Genomic DNA, 20037 nt, shown 5'->3' with positions numbered 1-20037 from the left:
CAGCAATGCTCTTCTTTCCGGTTACCCTGACAAATCAATAAATAAACTTTAATTAGTGCTGCACACGGCTGCTAGAATCCTAACTAGAACAAAAAATGTTTTACACATTACTAGCGTCCTTACACCGGCTGCCTGTTAGGGTTAGGGCTGATTTTAAGGTTTTATTGTTAACTTATAAATCAATACATGAACTCCTACTTACCTAAATCAACACATGGACATGCTCCTACTTACCTTGTTGAAATGATCCAGCCATACATACCTACATGTAACCTACTATTGCAAGATGCAGGCCTTTTAATTGTACCTAGAATTTCTAAACAAACAGCCGGAGGCAGGGCCTTTTCTCATAGAGCTCCACTACTGTGGAAATGATCTGCCAATTAAGGTTAGAAGTGCAAACTTTCAAGTGTCTACTAAAAATCTCTACAGCACGGTTTATGATTAGGTGTAGCCTGGCCCAGGGGCATGAAGGTGACCAGAAGGCTTGATACTGTCCACCCTTGCTGTCTTACCAGGTGGGCTCTCATCGCCACTGGGATGCCCTCCCTCCAATGCCTTTTGGGAGAGGAGTCACTGGTTTGTTGCTGTCTCTCTGTTGCGCACTTGTGCAATTGGGCTGTACTCTGCTGGCAATACTCGGCCCTCATTCAGGGTGGTTGCGCGGTTGGTGGATGTCCCTTTGGTTGATGCTTGGCAATGTGGGTGGAATGATGTCCTGCCTGTTGGGCCCTGTCCGGGGCCTCCCCCGGGTAGAGCCACAGTGTCGCCGGATCCCCCATGTCTCAGTCCCAAGATCTTACGCTGCTATATTATTGTGCTGGTGGAGTAGGGTCAGTTCTCCTTCTCCACTATAAATCATTGTTGATATGAGGAATGCATTTTCTGAATTTTCACAGCCTCCTCCTGTTTTAAACTTTAGGAGGACATGAGGTCCTGGTCCACACCTGCGGAGTACCTGGTTTGGGGGGCCCGTTGCTGTCTCTGTCTAAAGTCCTCCTGGTTGTGTTGCAGATCAAGACGATACCTGATGAATTCAGCTGCAACTGTGCTGACACCTCCTCCCTCCCCTGTGTTGTCCCCGTCCTTGTCATTTTTCTGACCTTGTCTAAATTTAAATCGACTCTGGATTTAGCCCATATTAATTATTCCAATTGGACTCTTAATATTTCACCCGGCACAGCCAGAAAAGGCCTGGTCACCCCTTTGAGCCTGGGTGCTCTCTAGGTTTCTCAGTAAATTTCGGCCTTCTTAGGGAGATTTTCCTAGCCACTGAAATTCAACACTAGTGTTGTTTGCTCCTTGGGGTTTAAGGCCGGGTGTTTTTGTAAAAGCACTTTGTGACAAGTGCTGTTGTAAAAAGGGCTTTATAAATAAATGTGATTGATTGATTGATAGATAACTAACTGCCATTTAGATGTATAAATGTTGGTCAGGGGCAAATGAATTTCATGAGGGGATGATAACTTAGTCATTTCAATTACAATATACGGGCTTGGAAAATACAATGACGTGATAATGTAGGCAAATATTTAGTGGAATACTACATTGCTATGATCATTAAAAATAATAGCTAGCAGAGTCATTAAAAAAACAGCTAATGATGCTAACATTAGCTGTAAATGCTAACAACGTTAGCTAGCAACGTTTGCTAACTGAAATCTGGTTAACCAGCCTCAGTTTAAGCCAATGTTAGTCAAACTAAAATCATTCTGGTTGACATGAACACTATTACATACTGTTTAGCTAATAATAATTTGACTTTAGAGAGATGTCATGCTTTCAAGCCTCGGTAGTTAATCTATGCTCAAGTAGCTAAATTAATTCTGCTTTCATTTGTACAATGACGTGCTAATATTTAGTGGACAAGCAAATATTTAGTGGAATGCAACTAGGCCTGGGCGATAAAACGTTAACGATATGTATCGCGATAGACACGTGATCGATATCAATAAGAAATGTGTTCGATAAAACGTTCGATATATATATATCTTTTTTTTCGTCGGAAGAAAACGGGTTGCAACTTGCAAAGCAAGTTTGGTTGCATTAACAAAGCCACTCGCTCTCAGGTAACCTTGCAACGTTAAAGAGTGGGGAGTGACACGCTAACAGCCAATCATGTAACAGTATCAAGTTTGGTTGCGTCATATTGTTGTCTCGTGCTGGTCTGCTGGATTCAACCGGCGACTGATAAGCAGAAAATGAGTGCCGCAGCGAGCGAGGAAATTGTAAATAAAAGAGGAAAAGTCAGCTCGCCAGTATGGCAATTTTTTGGATATTATAAGTCTGACCGTAGTCAGAACAATGTCGTCTGCAAATTATGCAAGACCGTCGTCCCCACCAAGACTGGTAATACAACAAACTTGTTTTACCACCTTAGCCGCGCTCATCCTTTGGAGCACAGCCGTATTCAACCAACAACATCTGCAGTTGCAACACCGCACAAACAACAAACCACCATGGAGAGGTACTCTGCATCAGTGCCTTATGACAAAGAATCTAAACGATACAAAGATATAACGGAGGCAGTTGCATATCATATAGCCAAAGACATGAGCTTCCGCTCAGCACCGTCGAGAAGCCAGGTTATAAAAAGCTCACACGTGCTTGACCCACGCTATGTTCTTCCCGGCCGAAAGTACTTTTCTAAGACTGCCATTCCTAAGCTGTATGTAATGTGCAAAGAATCTGTGCAGCAAGAAATATTGTCAGCAAAGTACTTTGCAACAACTTCTGACCTGTGGTCAAGCCGTACTTCTGAGCCATACATTAGCTTGACCATTCATTTCATCAACAATGAATGGGGTTTGAAAACCAGGTGCCTTGAGACTGCATATTTCCCCGATGATCACACTGGAGAAGTGATAGCAGAAGGCTTGAAGGAGGCTCTGTTGTCCTGGAGTCTGATTGAAGACAAAATGGTGTGCATCACCACAGACAGCGGGGCAAATGTAGTGAAGGCGACTTCACTGAACAACTGGACACGGCTGCAGTGTTTTGGCCATCGTTTGCACTCTGCTATTGGTGAGTAGCTTTGTCATTTTAATATTCGTTATCAATGGTTCCTATGGTTATTTTATTAGCCAGTAATTGGGAGGTAATATATTATAATGATTTATGGAAGCAGCTTTACACACTGACATGGCTGTGTGTGTGTGTGTGTGTTAACTGTATTTGTTTCTCTCTGTGTGTGTGTGTGTGTGTGTGTGTGTGCGCGTGTGTGTTAACTGTATTTGTTTCTCTCTGTGTGTGTGTGTGTGCGTGTGCGTGTGTGTGTTAACTGTATTTGTTTCTCTCTCTGTGTGTGTGTGTGTGTGTGTGTGTGTGTGTGTGTTAACGGCTTGTTTCTCTCTCTCTCTCTGTGTGTGTGTGTTCTGTTTTTTTTTATCTGTGTGTTTTTCTCTCTGTGTGTGTGTGTGTGTGTGTGTGTGTGTGTGTGTTTTCTGTGTGTGTGTGTTTATTATCAGTTATTGACACTGTCTGGCATTGTTTTTCTGAAGGTGCTGCAGGAAAAGATAAAAGAGTGGAGAGGGCTGTAGGTGTGTGCAAGAAAGTGGTATCTGCCTTTTCTTACTTGTGGAAAAAAAAGAGTGCGCTCTCTAAAGCCCAGGAACGTCTCCATCTTCCGACACATCAGCTGGTCACAGAGTCCCTAACCAGGTGGGGCTCAAGGCAAAAGATGGTGGCAAGGGTCCTAGAGCAACAAAAGGCCATCACTGAAGTTCTGTCTTCTGAGAAAAACAACAGGCACCTGATCCCAACGTGGCAGGATATTGACGTCCTTGAGTCAATGCATGCGGCCTTAACTCCTCTCCTGGAGTTCACAGACTCCCTTTGTGGGGAGTCATATGTGACGGTCTCGTACGTGAAGCCTGTGCTCCACCTTTTCCGCTCCAGTTTGCTGAAAGTTAATGAGGGGGACACTCAACTCACAAAAGAGCTAAAGACAAAAATAATGGCATATCTCGATGAGAAATATGCTGACCCTGACACAGATGATCTCCTTGACATGGCTACCTTCGTGGACCCTAGGTTTAAAGGCCAATACATCAGACCAGAGAAGGTAGGGGCCATTCGAATCAGAGCTGTGTCTGAGATCATGGATGCAGACCAGGGCCAATCACAGGCAGGGCCTTCTGAGGGAGCAGCAGACCAAGGTGCAGAAGGAGGAGCTGTCAGTGAACCACCTCTGCCACTGGGCGTGAAAAAGCAACGCAAGTCATTGGGGAGCTTTTTCAAAAAACAGTGCCAAGAAGAGTATGCTTTGCCTCTCACTGAAAAACAAAAAGTGGAGAGTGAGCTGGAAAGGTACCTTATGTGCCCTGATGCAGACAGTGAGTCAAACCCTCTGGACTGGTGGAGGCTACATGAACACAACTTTCCCAGAATTTCTCAGCTGGCGAAAAAGTACTTGTGCATCCCAGCCACCAGCACCCCGTCAGAAATAATTTTTAGTACTGGGGGTAATATTGTTACATGCACAAGGGCAGCTTTAGACCCAGAGAAGGTCAACCAACTGGTGTTCCTAGCACAAAACCTGGACTGAAAATATACTTGAATAGTTTAACTTCAAGTATGATTAGAGTAAGAATAACTTGAAGAGTTACATGTTCATATTTCTGCAGGTTTTATATTTCAAACAATGTTACTGTACTGTATCAGGTTTGTTTTTTGTTACAGATGTTCCTCAGTCTACCTCAGTTTTATTTGTTTACAAAACACTGCACATATTTTAAAACACTTTATTCACCAGAAGGTGAACAGCTAGTGAACTTCCTAGCATTAAACTTGCACTAAATTCTCAGGTTTTTCTATGTTTATATTTAACACTTCGCAGTGCACTATTTTATTACACTTTATTAAGCATTTCTTAATTTTCTTTCATTTTGCACTTTAAATGTTAAGAGATAATTGTTAAGTGTTCATTGTGACTTTAGACTTATGTTTACATTTTAATTATTTGAGTTTGGTTGTGTTGACATTTCTTAACTTGAAGAGATTATGATCAGAGGAAGTTTGTTTAAAATAAAAATGTTTAAACGTACAATATTTTTCTCCTGGTCCTTATTTTAAATGGGTCATAAAAATATCAATAATTAACAATATCGATCAATATGAAACACTGATATTGTGATATGGTTTTCAGCCATATCGCCCAGCCCTAAATGCAACATTGCCGTGATAATTTTTTTTAAGAACTGCTAGAAGAGCCTCAAGTTAAGCTAATGTTACTGCACCTTAAATCATTCTGGTGACATGAACGTAATTACAAACACCTTAGCTATTAATCATTTGCCTTTTGTAGAGAGGATGTTGTGTGTTCAAGCCTCAGTTGATTTATCCGTGCTCAGTAGCTAAGAAATGTCTCAGTAGAAATAAATGTCTTTATTTGTATCTACAATCCATTTCTAACTGAGAGATGGCTAAAATTATCAATGAGCACCTTGAAATTGTAAAATGTCCTGTGTTCAGGTAAATGTCCAGAACACTATTGCAATGTAACATTGTAAGTAATTTTAGTTTGGCCAAACAGTGGCCGCATAACAGCCATAACACAAAATCTGTTGTTCTTTGTCACTCAGTGAGATTACATTTGGTACACATGATCAGAGTTGGGATTTTAATTTATATATGAATGATGTTTCAAGTTGGCCACATGGGGGCACAATAGGAAAGGAAAAAACTGATGTCATATTGTTTGCAACTATGGATATAAGTTGAAAAGAAAACTTTCAATCTGGCTCGCAGTAGCTTCAATGCTGAAACCCGCTAAATGCTGCTTGCAGCTTTAATTTTATTTGCATCCCCATACTCAAGGATTTATTTTGCCACAGCGTACTTAGTGGATGCAATAAATGATGAGGTAGAAGAGCAGCAGGCTCTAGCCCTTTTAGGGTAAGAGTTGAATGCCCCTGACCTAGACACTGTAAATTGGTACATACGTCCAATCTCCTCACAAGTAAAAATTTGTCTTCCATACTGGATTTCCGGCCATTTTGTATTTTGTTAAAATGCTACTTTTATAGTACCAGATTACTAATCTTCAGGCAACTTGATATTTGGCATCTATGGACATCTATAGTCAAGCTCAGGAAATCAAAATTATCCAGAGGAGTATATTAAAAAACATGGCCACTCTTGACTGATGAGCATTGTACCGTACGTGGATTTGCACATATATACACACACACAACTCTAAGAAGCATAATTGAATTATAATACAACTTGGTAGATATGTTCACAATCATGAAACGACCAAACATCCATCCATCCATCCATCCATCCATCATCTTCCGCTTATCCGGGGCTGGGTCGCGGGGGCAGCAGTCTAAGCAGGGATGCCCAGACTTCCCTCTCCCCAGACACTTCCTCCAGCTCTTCCGGGGGGACACCGAGGCGTTCCCAGGCCAGCCGGGAGACATAGCCCCTCCAGCGTGTCCTAGGTCTTCCCCGGGGTCTCCTCCTGGTGGGACGGGACCGGAACACCTTCCCAGGAAGGCGTCCCGTAGGCATCCGAAACAGATGCCCAAGCCACCTCAGCTGACCCCTCTCGATGTGGAGGAGCAGCGGCTCTACTCTGAGCTCCTCCCGGGTGATCGAGCTTCTCATCTCTAAGGGATCGCCCAGCCACCATGCGGAGAAAGCTCATTTCGGCCGCCTGTATCCGGGATCTTGTCCTTTCGATCATGACCCAAAGCTCATGACCATTGGTGAGAGTAGGAACGTAGATTGACCGGTAAATCGAGAGCTTCGCCTTGCGGCTCAGCTCTTTCTTCACCACGACAGACCGATACATCGACCGCATTACTGCAGAAGCTGCACCGATCCGTCTGTCAATCTCCCGTTCCATCCTTCCCTCACTCGTAAACAGGACCCCTAGATACTTAAACTCCTCCACTTGAGGCAGACACTCTCCACCAACCTGAAGTGGGCAAGCCACCCTTTTCCGACTGAGGACCATGATCCTCAGATTTGGAGGTACTGGTTTTCACCCCACCGCTTCACACTCTGCTGCAAACCGTCCAAGTGCATGCTGAAGGTCCTGGCTTGAAGGGGCCAACACGACAACATCATCCGCAAAGAGAAGAGACGAAATCATGTGGTCCCCAAACCTGACACCCTCCGGCCCCTGGCTGCTCCTAGAAATTCTGTCCATAAAAATTACGAACAGAACTGGTGACGACCAAACAAGTGCAGGCAAATTCCCCATTATATAGAAGTTACTTTTAGGTTAGCCTCTTAAACCAGGCCTAGATTGTTGCTAAGCCTTGGGAATACCTATAGGATTTTTGTGGCAAATGTATTGCTTCGGAGGGTCTTAAAAAAAAAGAATACCTTCAGTGCAACAGGACTTAGCTAAGTGAAGATCGCAGGAAAATTGCCAAATAAAACCTAATTGGAATCTGTGGATGAATCAGTCTTTGAAACAAACATAACCCTTTCCTAGGTAAATTGTTGTTATTGCGACCAGACTACATAATCACCTTAGAAGATATAATAGGACCAGTAACCCTGAATGGAGGGTTTTCTAAAGGCACCTGCACATGAGCCATGGTGGCGGGAAAGGTCTCATAGACTTGGAGTAGGGCGAGGGGCAGCAAAACGCTAGCAGTTCTGTGAGCGACATGATGTGTGGTGCTCAATACCGTGAGACATGCCACTTTCTGTGCAAGCTCGCGGGTGAGGCGCCTAAAATGTTAAAAAGTGTTGAACTCTTGAGCGCCCGCCACCCATGTCAATCAACGAACAGTGATCACCTTGTTAACCAATCAAAGACTCCTTCATTGACAACACCGATACATGAGAAGAAAAAATTGGCTAAATCAATTGGCAGAATTATTTAATTTAACAGCGTGAAGGAACGTTGGTGCAATTGTGTACTTATCAGGAGGGTGTCAGTCTATATGGATGCAAAAAGAGGACAGTGGGTTTGTAATACCGTAGTCTAGTCTGACTGGCTAGCTTCACACTTGCACAAATAGTCTCATCTCATCTTCATCCGCTTATCCGGTATTGGGTCACGGGGGCAGCAGCTCCAGCAGGGGACCCCAAACTTCCCTTTCCCGAGCCACATTTGCCAGCTCTGACTGGGGGATCCCGAGGCGTTCCCAGGTCGGTGTCGAAATATAATCTCTCCACCTAGTCCTGGACCTACCCCGAGGTCTCCTCCCAGATACTTGAACTCCTTTACTTGGGATAATGCCTCATTCCCTACCCAGAGGAGGCACTCCATCGGTTTCCTGCTGAGAACAATGACCTCAGATTTAGAGGTGATAATCCTCATCCCAACCGCTTTGCACTCGGCTGCAAACCAGTCCAGTGAGCGCTGAAGGTCACAGACCGTTGATGCCATCAGGACCACATCATCCGCAAAAAGCAGCGATGAGATCCCCAGGACACCGAACTGCAACCCCTCCCCACCCCAACTACGCCTTGATATCCTGTCCATAAAAGTTACAAACAGGATTGGTGACAAAGCGCAGCCCTGGCGGAGGCCAACCCCCACCTGGAACGAGTCCGACTTACTACCGAGAACCCGAACACAGCTCTCACTTTGGACGTACAGGGATTGGATAGCCCTCAGAAAGGACCTCCTCACTCCATACTCCCGCAGCACCTCCCACAGTATCTCCAGGGGGACCCGGTCAAACGCCTTCTCCAGAACCACAAAACACATGTAGACAGGGTGGGCATATTCCCAGGCCCCCTCCAGGATCCTTGCGAGAGTAAAGAGCTGGTCAGTTGTTCCGCGACCAGGACGGAATCTGCATTGTTCCTCTTCAATCTGAGGTTTGACTACCTGCCGAACCCTCCTTTCCAGTACCTTTGAGTAGACTTTCCCAGGGAGGCTGAGAAGTGTGATACCCCTGTAATTGGCACACACCCTCTGGTCCCCCTTTTTGAACAGGGGAACCACCCCCCTGGTCCGCCACTCCTTAGGCACTTTCCCCGACTCCCACGCAATTTTGAAGAGGTGTGTCATCCAAGACATCCCCCCCACACCCAAAGCTTTCAACATTTCTGGACAGATCTCATTAATCCCCGGAGCTTTGCCACTGTGGAGTTGTTTTACTACCTCAGTGACTGCTGCCATGGAGATTGATGATGCTTCCCCATCAGCCTCCAGCTCTGCCTCCACTATAGAGGGCGTGTTAGTGGGATTTAGGAGTTCCTCAAAGTGTTCCTTCCTTCGCCCAATTACCACCTCAGTTGAGGTAAACAGTGTCCCATCCTTACTGTACACAGCTTGAATAGTTCCCCGTTTTCCCCTCCTGAGGTGGCAGACAGTTTTCCAGAAACACCTTGGTGCCGATTTGCACAAACAGTTAATTGAATGTCAATCGTCATGTGTGGTTTTGTTTATTATACTATATTTTACATTATTATAGCCTAATAATTATAACAACAATACTACTGCACACAGATGAGACGGGCAAATAATCTGCCTACCTAGACAATTACATTACCTATTTAAAATGAACACACAGAATCTGTGAAGTAGGCTAACTACTAGACGACATACCAAAACCTAACTTCGCCAGAGCATTGTTGTTACCATGGTAACCAATGCAAACTCAGCCACTGTAGATATCAAGTATACACTCCTGCATGGGTATACACACACAATATGCAGACATTTCTCACGGTCTGCATGCGCCTTAAAGTGGTATGTGGCTCCTATCGCAATCTTCTGCTAAAATATAAAAGATCTGTGGATGAGGTAGAAAGGATTAGCTGTTCTGTGAGGGGAAAAAGCTAATTCTAAAGTCTGAACGAAAAGAGGTGGCAGGGCTGTCTCAAACCTCAGATGTACCAAAAGTTTTTCTTCTAACAGATTTTCTTGTCCTCTGTCTCGTTTTGACCTGCATATGTTGCTGCATATGTTTGTGTTCAGAACATGAACCTGATCCTCGATGATTGAAATCAGAGAGACCACCAGTATCTTGATTTGTCCATTTTCCATTTCAATAAATTGCCGACTGTCAGTAATGCTTGATAAATTAAAGGTTTACCATAGCCTGTAGAAAGGCACGGTAAAACATTATTACATTTTTCATCCATCTTTGCTCCTTTTCTGATATGTTGCAAGTTTTTAGGTAGGAACTAAAAACTTTCAGGAAACATGTCCTATCCAGTTTGAAAGAATAGTGAAACCATACTAAGGCCTCCTTGAACAAGCCTGTGAGTGGCGTTTTTTTGAAAACGAACATTTAGTATAGCCCCTGAGAGTCTGTGGGATCAGATACGTTTCCAGACCTCCAAGTAGGCCACACAAGATTGGAGGTGTGGCTTTGTGAGAGAACCTTTAGGTAAATGCCCTACCTACATTATCTCACCACTTAACAACTGTTACTCAAACAGTAACCTCAAAGTGAATCTGTCATGTTGTACTGAGGGTAAATGTTCAGACTTTCCCCAACCAAAATCCCTGGGTTAATAGTAATGTCTGTGCTATGCTCAGAGAACGGTCCCCTGCTTATAGTTCCAGGGACATGGATGCTCTGAGGAGCTATGTCCTACTGAAGGCCTTTAGAGATGCAGGGATTAGCTGGAGCCTAACTACCACAGCTCTGACCCAGGATGCATAAAGGGACTATAAAGGGAGAAATAGCAATGATGCCCAGCCTGCTGCCTCTCTCCCTGACAAGCTCAACTCCTTCTATGCATAGATTGAGGTGACCAACACCATTCCTTCTGGAAGGCTTGCTGACGACCAGGATGACCGCAACCTGTCCCTAACCACGGAACCCTCAGAAATCACCAGGGCCAGATGGCATTCCAGGCCATGTCTTCAGGGGGCGCACCGACCAGCTAGCGGAGGTTTTCACGTCAATATTCAACCTCTCCCTGTCTCTGTCTGCAGTCCCCACCTGCTCCAAACCTACCACCATTGTCCCTGTACCAAAGAAGTCTTTCATCACCTGCCTGAATGACTACCACCCTGCAGCGCTTCGAGTGGCTGGTCAGAACTCACATCTTCTCCACCCCCCCTTTCAATTTGCATATCGCACCAAGAGATCTACAGACGATGCAATCGCCCTGATGACACACAACGCCCTCTCCCACCTGGAAAAAGGCAACACGTGAGGATGTTGTTTGTAGTCTACAGCTCAGCATTAAACACTACTGTGCCTGCTAAGCTTGTTCATAAGCTCAGGACCCTGGGAATTTACTTCTCCCTATGCAATTGGATCCTGGACTTCCTTATGGGCAGACCCCAGGTGGTGAGAACGGGCCACCTCATCTCCTTGGCACTGACCCTGAGTACCGGAGACCCCCAGGGCTGCGTACTACTAGGGCTGTGTTTGGTGCATTTGATAATTAAACGTTGAACTTGAAATCAACAGTCCATTGTGATAGGCCTTTGTTTTTCACTTAGGCAAAAGAACCAGAGTACCAACCTTCCGATGGTCACCGGTGTCGATGAGCCAGGTGCAGTTGCTGCCTGGGGGGTAGAAGTCAGGGTAGTTGGGTGAGTTAAAAGTGCCGTAAAAGTTCCGCAACCACTCGCCACAGGTCGGCACATCGCAGTCAATCTCATCACCAAGGTCCTGGCAGTCGATGCTGCCGTCACACTTCAGCGTCTCAGGAAGGCAGGTGTAGACACGTGTGTAGCGGGACAGGCAGGGGAACTGAATGAATAAATTAAAGATAAACAATAAATATAAAAATAAAAGGCAAAAACAACACCTGTTTTGGCTCTTTACACCAGCACATACATATTAAATTAAACTGCCTGCACCTTTAGAGGTTCAAGTGCAGAATGTTAGTATAAGTGAGGGTATTAACATTTATAAACGTGAACCATGGAATTACAGCCATTTAATTTTAAGGGGACCGATCAGAGATATAGCCAAAAATATATAGGTGTGTTAACTAGTACAGTACTAGAAGGCAATTGTGATCACAGCAATACCAAAATGGTTGAACACTGCAGAACACCATGGTGGATGATAAGAGCTGTCAAATTCATATCCAATATTCAAATTATATTTGAAAATAAGAAATGGCAATTCAAAATCAACAAGTTACATTTGAGTATCATGACTTGTGTCTGACCTGCATCAGTGCAGGTAAGGTGCGGACATTTGTATTAATGAGTTATTAACTAGTTTCTTACTTGCTTCAGACAAATAATGTACGACATCTAAATCTGTAATTTTGCAACTACATCAGCAAACCCTTAATTTTCGCTCAATGTGCCATCCCTGCTCTTCACTAGGCGTGTTTTTGTTTGACTGGCATGCTGTCTCTCACTTTCCTCCCTGTCAGCAGCAATGACAGGTGCAGATATGGTGCTAAAGTTGCTATTAATTACTAGATTTTTGAATGCTGATACCGATTACCGATTACCAGAAAAGCCTTCACAACATCTTGCACCGCCTCTGTGTTGACATGGTAAAACATATTTACCACCAGCAAAATACTGCTTCAGTATTGCAGCGAATGTGACCACAGGGAGAAAGATATAGCCAAACAAGTAGGTTTCCCCGCAAATTGGGCTATTTTTAATGGGCTTGGGGGGGTCAATTTAAAGATAGGGTTTTATAGAAAAAAATGAATTCACTTTTGAGAGTTTTTGTGGAGTATGCAGATTTTCCGGTTTACTGTCTATGATCTGGCAACCTTGCATACAGATCCTGACATCGTGGAGATGAGTTAAGTGGAAAAACAAGTAAAAAAAACTTGGAAAAACAAGTGGATGCTAGTTCTTTCACACCCAAGAATGTCAAAATATTTTAATAAAACGTAATGCTTAAACTACACCAAGTCCACATAACATTTGTTAATGTTTCAGATGACTTCTATTAGAATCATTGATTTTTTTCAACAGAGTTCACGAGACAGAAGGTGACTGGTGAAAATATTAAAATAGTTTATGTAGGCTACTGTCCCCAAAGACATTATATATGCAATGCAGTGTAAAATATACATTTAACATCACTAACAGTATAAATATATGAACATAAAGACACTGGATCAGTGCCAGCTGCATAGCCAAGTACAGCTGAAAGAAGTCGAGAGAGGAAGACATGTGGGAGCAAGGTAAGAATGGAGAAAAAATATAATAATATATACAGCACTGATGTGTTTTTAATGCAAGTAAAATTAGCAAGAACACAGTATGAAAAAGAAAATAGACAACAATAATAATAATCTGTGATAAATCAATAGCAAAATGTTTTCGGGTGGCCCAGACATAATGAAGTTGGAGGGAGTTATATGCTCTGTATGCTAAAAGCATTGTGGAGTCAATGTGTTTGGCGGCTTATTAAAACAGCTAAGCAGAAACTATAGGCTGGATTCAGTATGGCCCTGGATAGGCACAGAACGAAAAAAACACAAGGGTTAAAACCTACATAGGTAAAGAAAAAAAAGGGGGGGGGGGGGCATATACTGTGTTTGGATACATATCAGTCGCTCTCCAAAGCTAATGAGCTCAAGCAAATTAACAACAATAATACCATTAAAATAGGATTTCTTAAATATTAGATATGTCCTCTACATTAAGTTAGTTAAGCTCTAACAATTTTTCAAATGGTCCACCTTATAATAATCTTTACCATATGTAAAGTATTAAATAGCAATTTTCAGAGGTGGGGGACTCGAGTCACATGACTTGACTCAAGTCTGATTCGAGTCACAATTTTCAGGACTTGTGACTTGCTTGATTAAAGTATGAAAATTACTTGACTTGACTTTGACTTGAGAACAAGTTACTTGGGACTTGACTTGAAGTGGAAGACTCGACAATGACTTGAACTTATAATAAACAAACAGCAATACAATTATTTTATATGTTGTGACATCAGCACCACTAATCAGCGTATGTGCCTTTAACGCTGCACAATTCAAACCACGCCAAACATGGCAGACAGTAACGTTAGTCGAGCTCCACAAATAGTTTCGTTTGGATACAAGGACTTTGAACTGGACCGTGTGAATAAAAAAAGATTTGCCAGATGCAAAATATGCAACAACGTCAAATTTCATTCGTCATTTTAAGAACCACAAGGGAAGGTAAAAAAGTAATCTCTTTATATTCAGTTTCACTAAGATCTATAACCATTAAGTTACTAATGTAATGAATTAATCTTTTGTTTGTCATAATTTGGCCTTGGTTGCATATTATGTTTGTTTTTTTTTTGTTAGAAATGTGACCATTATCATTAGTGAATATGTCTGGTAAATAGATGTAAGGGCATTTGACTATAACAGTGGCATAGCCTGAATTTTAATGTTGATGGGCATCTTAAAATGAGCGGGCATGTATATTATTACACGTAGGCTATAATGTCTGTATTAAATGTGCGCATTTTCAAGTGTTTGTGGACTGCGTTTTTTTTTTACTCATACAGACAAGAATAATCACAGCGTAATTACATATTAGGCAGTTTTTCAGTCACAATAATTAGTTTATAAGGTTGTTATTATTAGCCCTTATTACATGGATTGGCTGAATTCCAGTGCAGAATGCGTGTTATTTCTTGATAACAGACCGTTGCCATGAAAAACAGCGCGTTGCTATGGACGCAGCAGGATTCTAACCAGAGACGGAACAGACTATTTTCTTTAGAGGAAGCAATACAATCGTTAAATCAATAAATTCCTTTTTAAATCAATATTTTGTGTAAAATTATTGATTATTGATTTGGTAGGTAGCCATGTAATAAGCGGGATAAGGTATAGCGAGGCGGTTGTTATAGCGAATACAACCCCTTCAGGCTGATTCAAGAAAAATATTTGATTTTGAAATCGACCTTCGCACCGAGCGCACGTCAGAAACAGAGGACAGTGTGTGTGTGTGTTCATCTCTTTAGTACTGTGACTTGACTTAAAACTTGAAACTTATAAGGACTCGACTTGACTTCCTTAGGGTCAACCCTTGACTTGACTTGCTTGATTTATCTCAACTGTGACTTGATACTTGACTCGAGACTTGATGGTTAAGACTTGAGACTTGCTTGGACTTGACCATGTGTGACTTGTCCCCATCTCTGGCAATTTTGTAATTTTATATTTGTCCCACATGGATTTTAGTTTACTTGCTAGCTTGAAACTCTAGGATGTTGCTGCTCTGCTCTAATGCTTGTGAAATAGTAAACCGCACACACTGGAAAACTGTGCTCAGCACTGAAAAAAATAACATTTCATAAAAACATTCTGGTGGCGCATCAACATTTAGTTTACAAAAAGAGGGAAACACAGATTTTTATATTTATATATATATATCATTTAAAATAATTACAATTATAACAATACCAGATCAACAATGAATACTTGACATTTATCTTTTTAACACAATAGATAAATACAATAGAATGCAAAAACAAAGGTTTTGGACCTTAAGTAAAACCACACTCAAATAAAGGCAAGGAGTCTCAAGCAGAGAAATGACAAGATAAAGGCTGCAACCCCGCACCAGACCTCATCGATGGTACTGAGGTGGAGCATGTGTCCAGCTTCAAATTCCTGGGTGTCCACATCACCGAGGACCTCTCCTGGACCCTCAACACCTCAGCCCTGGTCAAAAAGGTGTAGCAGCACCTTTACCTTTTGAGAAAGCTGAAGAAAGCTCACCTGTCCACCTTGTGAACCGCAGCACAATCGAGAGCATTCGGACAAACTGCGCCACAGTGTGGTTTAGCAGCTGCTCCATAGTCGACCGGAAGGCCTTACAATGGGAGGTGAAAACCGCCCAGCACATCACTGGTGCCCAGCTTCCTGCCATCACAGAACTCCAGCAAAAGCGGTGTCTGTGCAGGGTAGGCGAGATCATCAGGGACCCTTCACACCTATGTCACCAACGGTTTGCACTCCTTCCAACAAAGCAGGCAATACAGGTCTCTTTGATCCTGCACCAGCAGGCTCAGGAACAGTTTCTTCCCAACTAATGTTACCCTGCTGAGCTCTATGACCCAGAGAACTCTGTGACTCATCACTTACCATACCCCCTGCCTCTCTGAGACCTTGTTGCACTACTCTCTTGTACTAATCTGACACTGCCTTGTAATGCTCCGCTGTTTTGGCGGCAAAAGGAGGACCTATACAATATTAGGCAGGTGGTCATAATGTTATGGCTGACTGGTGTACATGTATGCTTCGAAAATGGTGCACTGTGTTTGGTTACTACATCTATGGTGGGAGCGCAGACCTTGCCAGGCCCAAATACCTACTAAAAACATGAGGCCACCGAGGGAATAACACCAGTATTTAAAATAATTAGGGGGCCAAGCACCGAAGTAGCTGGAACCCTTTTATGTTTGTACGTTTTATTATTATTATTATTCTCCAGGGGCATTTTCAGAGGTCCATAGCTCAGTCCCCTTTGGTACAAAACGCTCCAAACTTTGCCTGATTGTAGACAGCCAAGGTCCAAAGCCCAGATCTCATGAACCGAATGTCATAGAGACATGCAACCAAGTTCCAGATATACTTCTCATGCTGACCAAAAAAGTCTCTGGAGTCTTTCAAATTCACCCCTTGGATTTTCCTTCATTTTGAATTTGGAGAAAAACACGTTAACGACATCTCCTCCGAGACCGCTGAACGGATTTGCATGCCGTTGGGTGTCAAGGACCTTTGAACAATTATCTTTAAAAGTTATCCAAGGAAAGTTGATATTTCAAATAGTATGGCCGAAATCAGCGAATGAAATTGAGCTGGGCTGGTCTATGATTTTAGACGTCCATTAATCCCAAATGGAACATCAAACAGCTATGAACGAAACATACTAGTACATGCGCCTCTCAAGAATGGACAGAAAAAGTACAGAAATACCTCTTGGGGGCGCTAAAAACATCAACGATGTTTCTCACGATTTTGCCGTTAAAATAAACACAATCTCCTCTGAAACAGCTGAATGGATTTGGATGACAATTGGTGTAAAGGACGACTATTATATTACTGTAAATGTTTCTGGTGGATTTTCTAAATATGCATCTGTGTGTGCTATTTCGGGTATTACTGATCACAACCCAATGAGAATATTCTATCTGCCAGCCGGCCCTGTGGTGTAATGGGAACGTCCCGGTACTTCAATATTGTGTCCCTAAGTTCCGTTACAAACGTTTTGTGAACAAACAGCCTCTTTAGCCATGTGGTCTTCAATCATTACACTATTTAAACAGTACCGTATCGCTTGACACATTCACTAAATTTGGAAGTAGTTCTAAACCCACACACTGTCAGCTAGACTCGATTCCAACAAAATTACTTAAGGAGCTATTTCCTGTGCTAGGTCAGCCAATGTTGAACATAATAAATTGCTCCCTTTCCTCCGGATGTGTACCAAACTCACAAAAAATTGCGGAAATTAAGCCTCTTCTAAAAAAATCTAATCTGGATCCCAACATATTAAACTAGTATAGGCCAATGTCGAACCTCCCATTCTTCTCAATCTTAGAAAAATGTGTTTCCCAACAACTGAAATGCTCCTGTCCGGTTTCAGATCCCATCATAGTACTGAGACTGCACTCATGAAGGTAACAAATTACCTTCTAATGGCCTCAAACAAAGGTTCCGCATCCGTCCTGCTGCTTCTTGATCTTAGTGCTGCTTTTGACACTATTGATCACTCCCTTCTCTTAGAGCAGGTGTGTCCAAACTAGGGCTGTCAAAATTCCTCAAAAATGACGTTTGAATATTTCCTCTAAAAAAACACATACTAGAACTATTCGAACATCTGGTTGCGTATGCGTATTGAAGTTTCACAGTTGTAGAGTATCCAGTAGAAGTAGACGAATATCTTTCAAACTAACCTTTGTTGAGCTGAAATGAAGACAGATTCAGCAACTGCATGGCCTATTTCTCGCTTACATTTATTTCAGAAACACGTTTCAGTGAACTATTTTTGTAAAATACGAGATCGTATTCTCAACGAGCCGCCATGACACTGTTGAAATTCTCGAGTAGCCATACCCACATCACGCGTTCATCCAATCAGCTGCTGGTCAGGGGCGTGGAGCATCAACCATGGCTGTATGACGTCGCGACACCACGCTTCAGTTGTGGCGGACATTTGGATCTGTACCGTCAGGCGCGCTAGCGTGCCCACTCGCAAAGCAGACAGCCAGACAACCTCTGCTACTGCAAATGTTTTTTTTTTTTTTATTAAACTATTTAAATATTAATATTCACCTTTGAAATTCATTTTTTTTTTTTTTACTATTCGAATATATATTCGAATTTAGAATATTCGTTGACAGCCATAGTCCAAACCATTCCACGGAGGGCCGTGTGTCTGCAGGTTTTTGTTTTTTCCTATAAATTGGTTCCCAGTTCACACCTAAACAACCAGGTGAGGGTAGAAACTAACCAATTAGTAACCTAATTAGTCAATCAAGTACAAGGAGAGAGCGAAAAACTGCAGACACATGGCCCTTCGTGGAATAGTTTGGACACGCCTGTTTTAGAGAGACTGGAAACCCATATTGGGCTACGTGGACATGTTCTAGCCTGGTTTAAATCTTATTTATCTGAAAGATATCAGTTTGTTAGCGTAGATGGCATATCCTCTGACAAATCAAAGGTATGCTTTGGTGTTCCTCAAGGCTCGGTTCTGGGCCCATTATTGTTCTCACTATATATGCTCCCTCTGGGAGATGTAATCCGAAATCACAATGTAAATTTTCACTGTTAACTCAAGAAAAACAGAAATGCTCATTTTAGGACCCAAGAAACAAAGAGCGTTGTTAGCAGATCTCACTGTGAACCTCGATGGCTGCATGGTCGTATCCCAAAAAACTGTAAAAAAAACCTTGGCGTTACCCTTGACCCTGACCTCTCCTTTGAAATATAAAATAAAATATAAAAAATGTCTCAAGAGTTGCTTATTTTCATCTTCGAAACATTGCAAAAATCAGAAACTTTCTATCAAAAACTGATGCAGAAAAATTATTCCATGCTTTTGTTACTTCTAGACTAGATTACTGCATGGTTTATAATTAGGTGTAGCCTGGCCCAGGGGCGTGAAGGTGACCAGTAGGCTTGATACTGTCCACCCTTGCTGTCTTGCCAGGTGGGCTCTCGTCGCCACTGGGATGCCCTCCCTCCAATGCCTTTCGGGGGAAGAGTCCCTGGCTTGTTGTTGTCTCTCTGTTGCGCACTTGTGGAATTGGGCTGTACTCTGCTGGCAATACTCGGCCCTCATTCAGGGTGGTTGCGGTTGGTGGGTGTCCCTTTGGTTGATGCTTGGCAATGTGGGTGGAATGATTTCCTGCCTGTTGGGCCCTGTCCGGGGCCTCCCCCAGGTAGGGCCATAGTGTTGCCGGACCCCCCCGTCTCAGTTCCTAGGTCTTACGCTGCTATACTATTGTGCTGGGGGATTGGGTCAGTTCTCCTTCCCCACTAAGTTCTCCACTATAAATCGTTGTTGATATGATGAATGCATTTTCTTAATTTTCCAAGTCTTCTCCCGTTTTAAACTTTAGGAGGACATGAGGTCCTGGTCCACACCTGCGGAGTACCTGGTTTGGGGGGCCTGTCCCTGTCCTTGTCCTTGTCCATCTGGTCATACTTCTGACCTAGTCTAATTTTAAATAGGCTCTGGATTTAGCCCAGATAAATGTATTAATTATTCCAATTGGAGTCTTAATATCTCACCCGGCACAGCCAGAAGAGGACTGGTCACCCCTCTGAGCCTGGGTCCTCTCTAGGTTTCTTCCTAAAATTCGGCCTTCTTAGGGAGTTTTTCCTAGCCACTGAAATTCAACAGTACTTTTGTTTGCTCCTTGGGCTTTTGAGCCGGATGTCTCTGTAAAAGCACTTTGTGGGCCATGTGACAACTGCTGTTGTAAAAAGGGCTTTATAAATAAAATTGATTGATTGACTGCAGAGGACTTTTTGCTTTTTTGGCCCAGGAACAATTAAGGACTTTTTGAAGCAGGTGGGGACCACTAAGTGACGTAGCGATAGGTTGAAGATATCAGTAAAGATATTAGCCAGTTGGTCAGCACAGACCTTGAGAACACGGCCTGAGATGTTGTCTGGTCCAGGAGCCTTGTGGGTGTCAATCCTTTTTAGGGCTTTACAGAT

General features: G+C 42.9%; 1 protein-coding gene across 3 annotated transcripts in view; it reads right to left on the bottom strand.

Annotated features, from left to right (window-relative positions):
• lrp12 (low density lipoprotein receptor-related protein 12) overlaps nt 1–20037 on the bottom strand; it is a 117968-nt gene that overhangs the window by 43851 nt on the left and 54080 nt on the right. For all 3 annotated transcript variants that reach the window (XM_010865290.3, XM_010865291.3, XM_020044636.2), the window contains one exon: nt 11403–11633. In XM_010865290.3, the coding sequence (XP_010863592.1) occupies nt 11403–11633 (231 nt within the window). The remainder of the gene's footprint in view (nt 1–11402; nt 11634–20037) is intronic.

Source organism: Esox lucius, chromosome 10 (assembly GCF_011004845.1).
Source record: "Esox lucius isolate fEsoLuc1 chromosome 10, fEsoLuc1.pri, whole genome shotgun sequence".
Taxonomy (NCBI): domain Eukaryota; kingdom Metazoa; phylum Chordata; class Actinopteri; order Esociformes; family Esocidae; genus Esox; species Esox lucius.
Note: the sequence above shows the minus strand (reverse complement) of the source record. Positions and strands in the feature narration are given on the sequence as shown.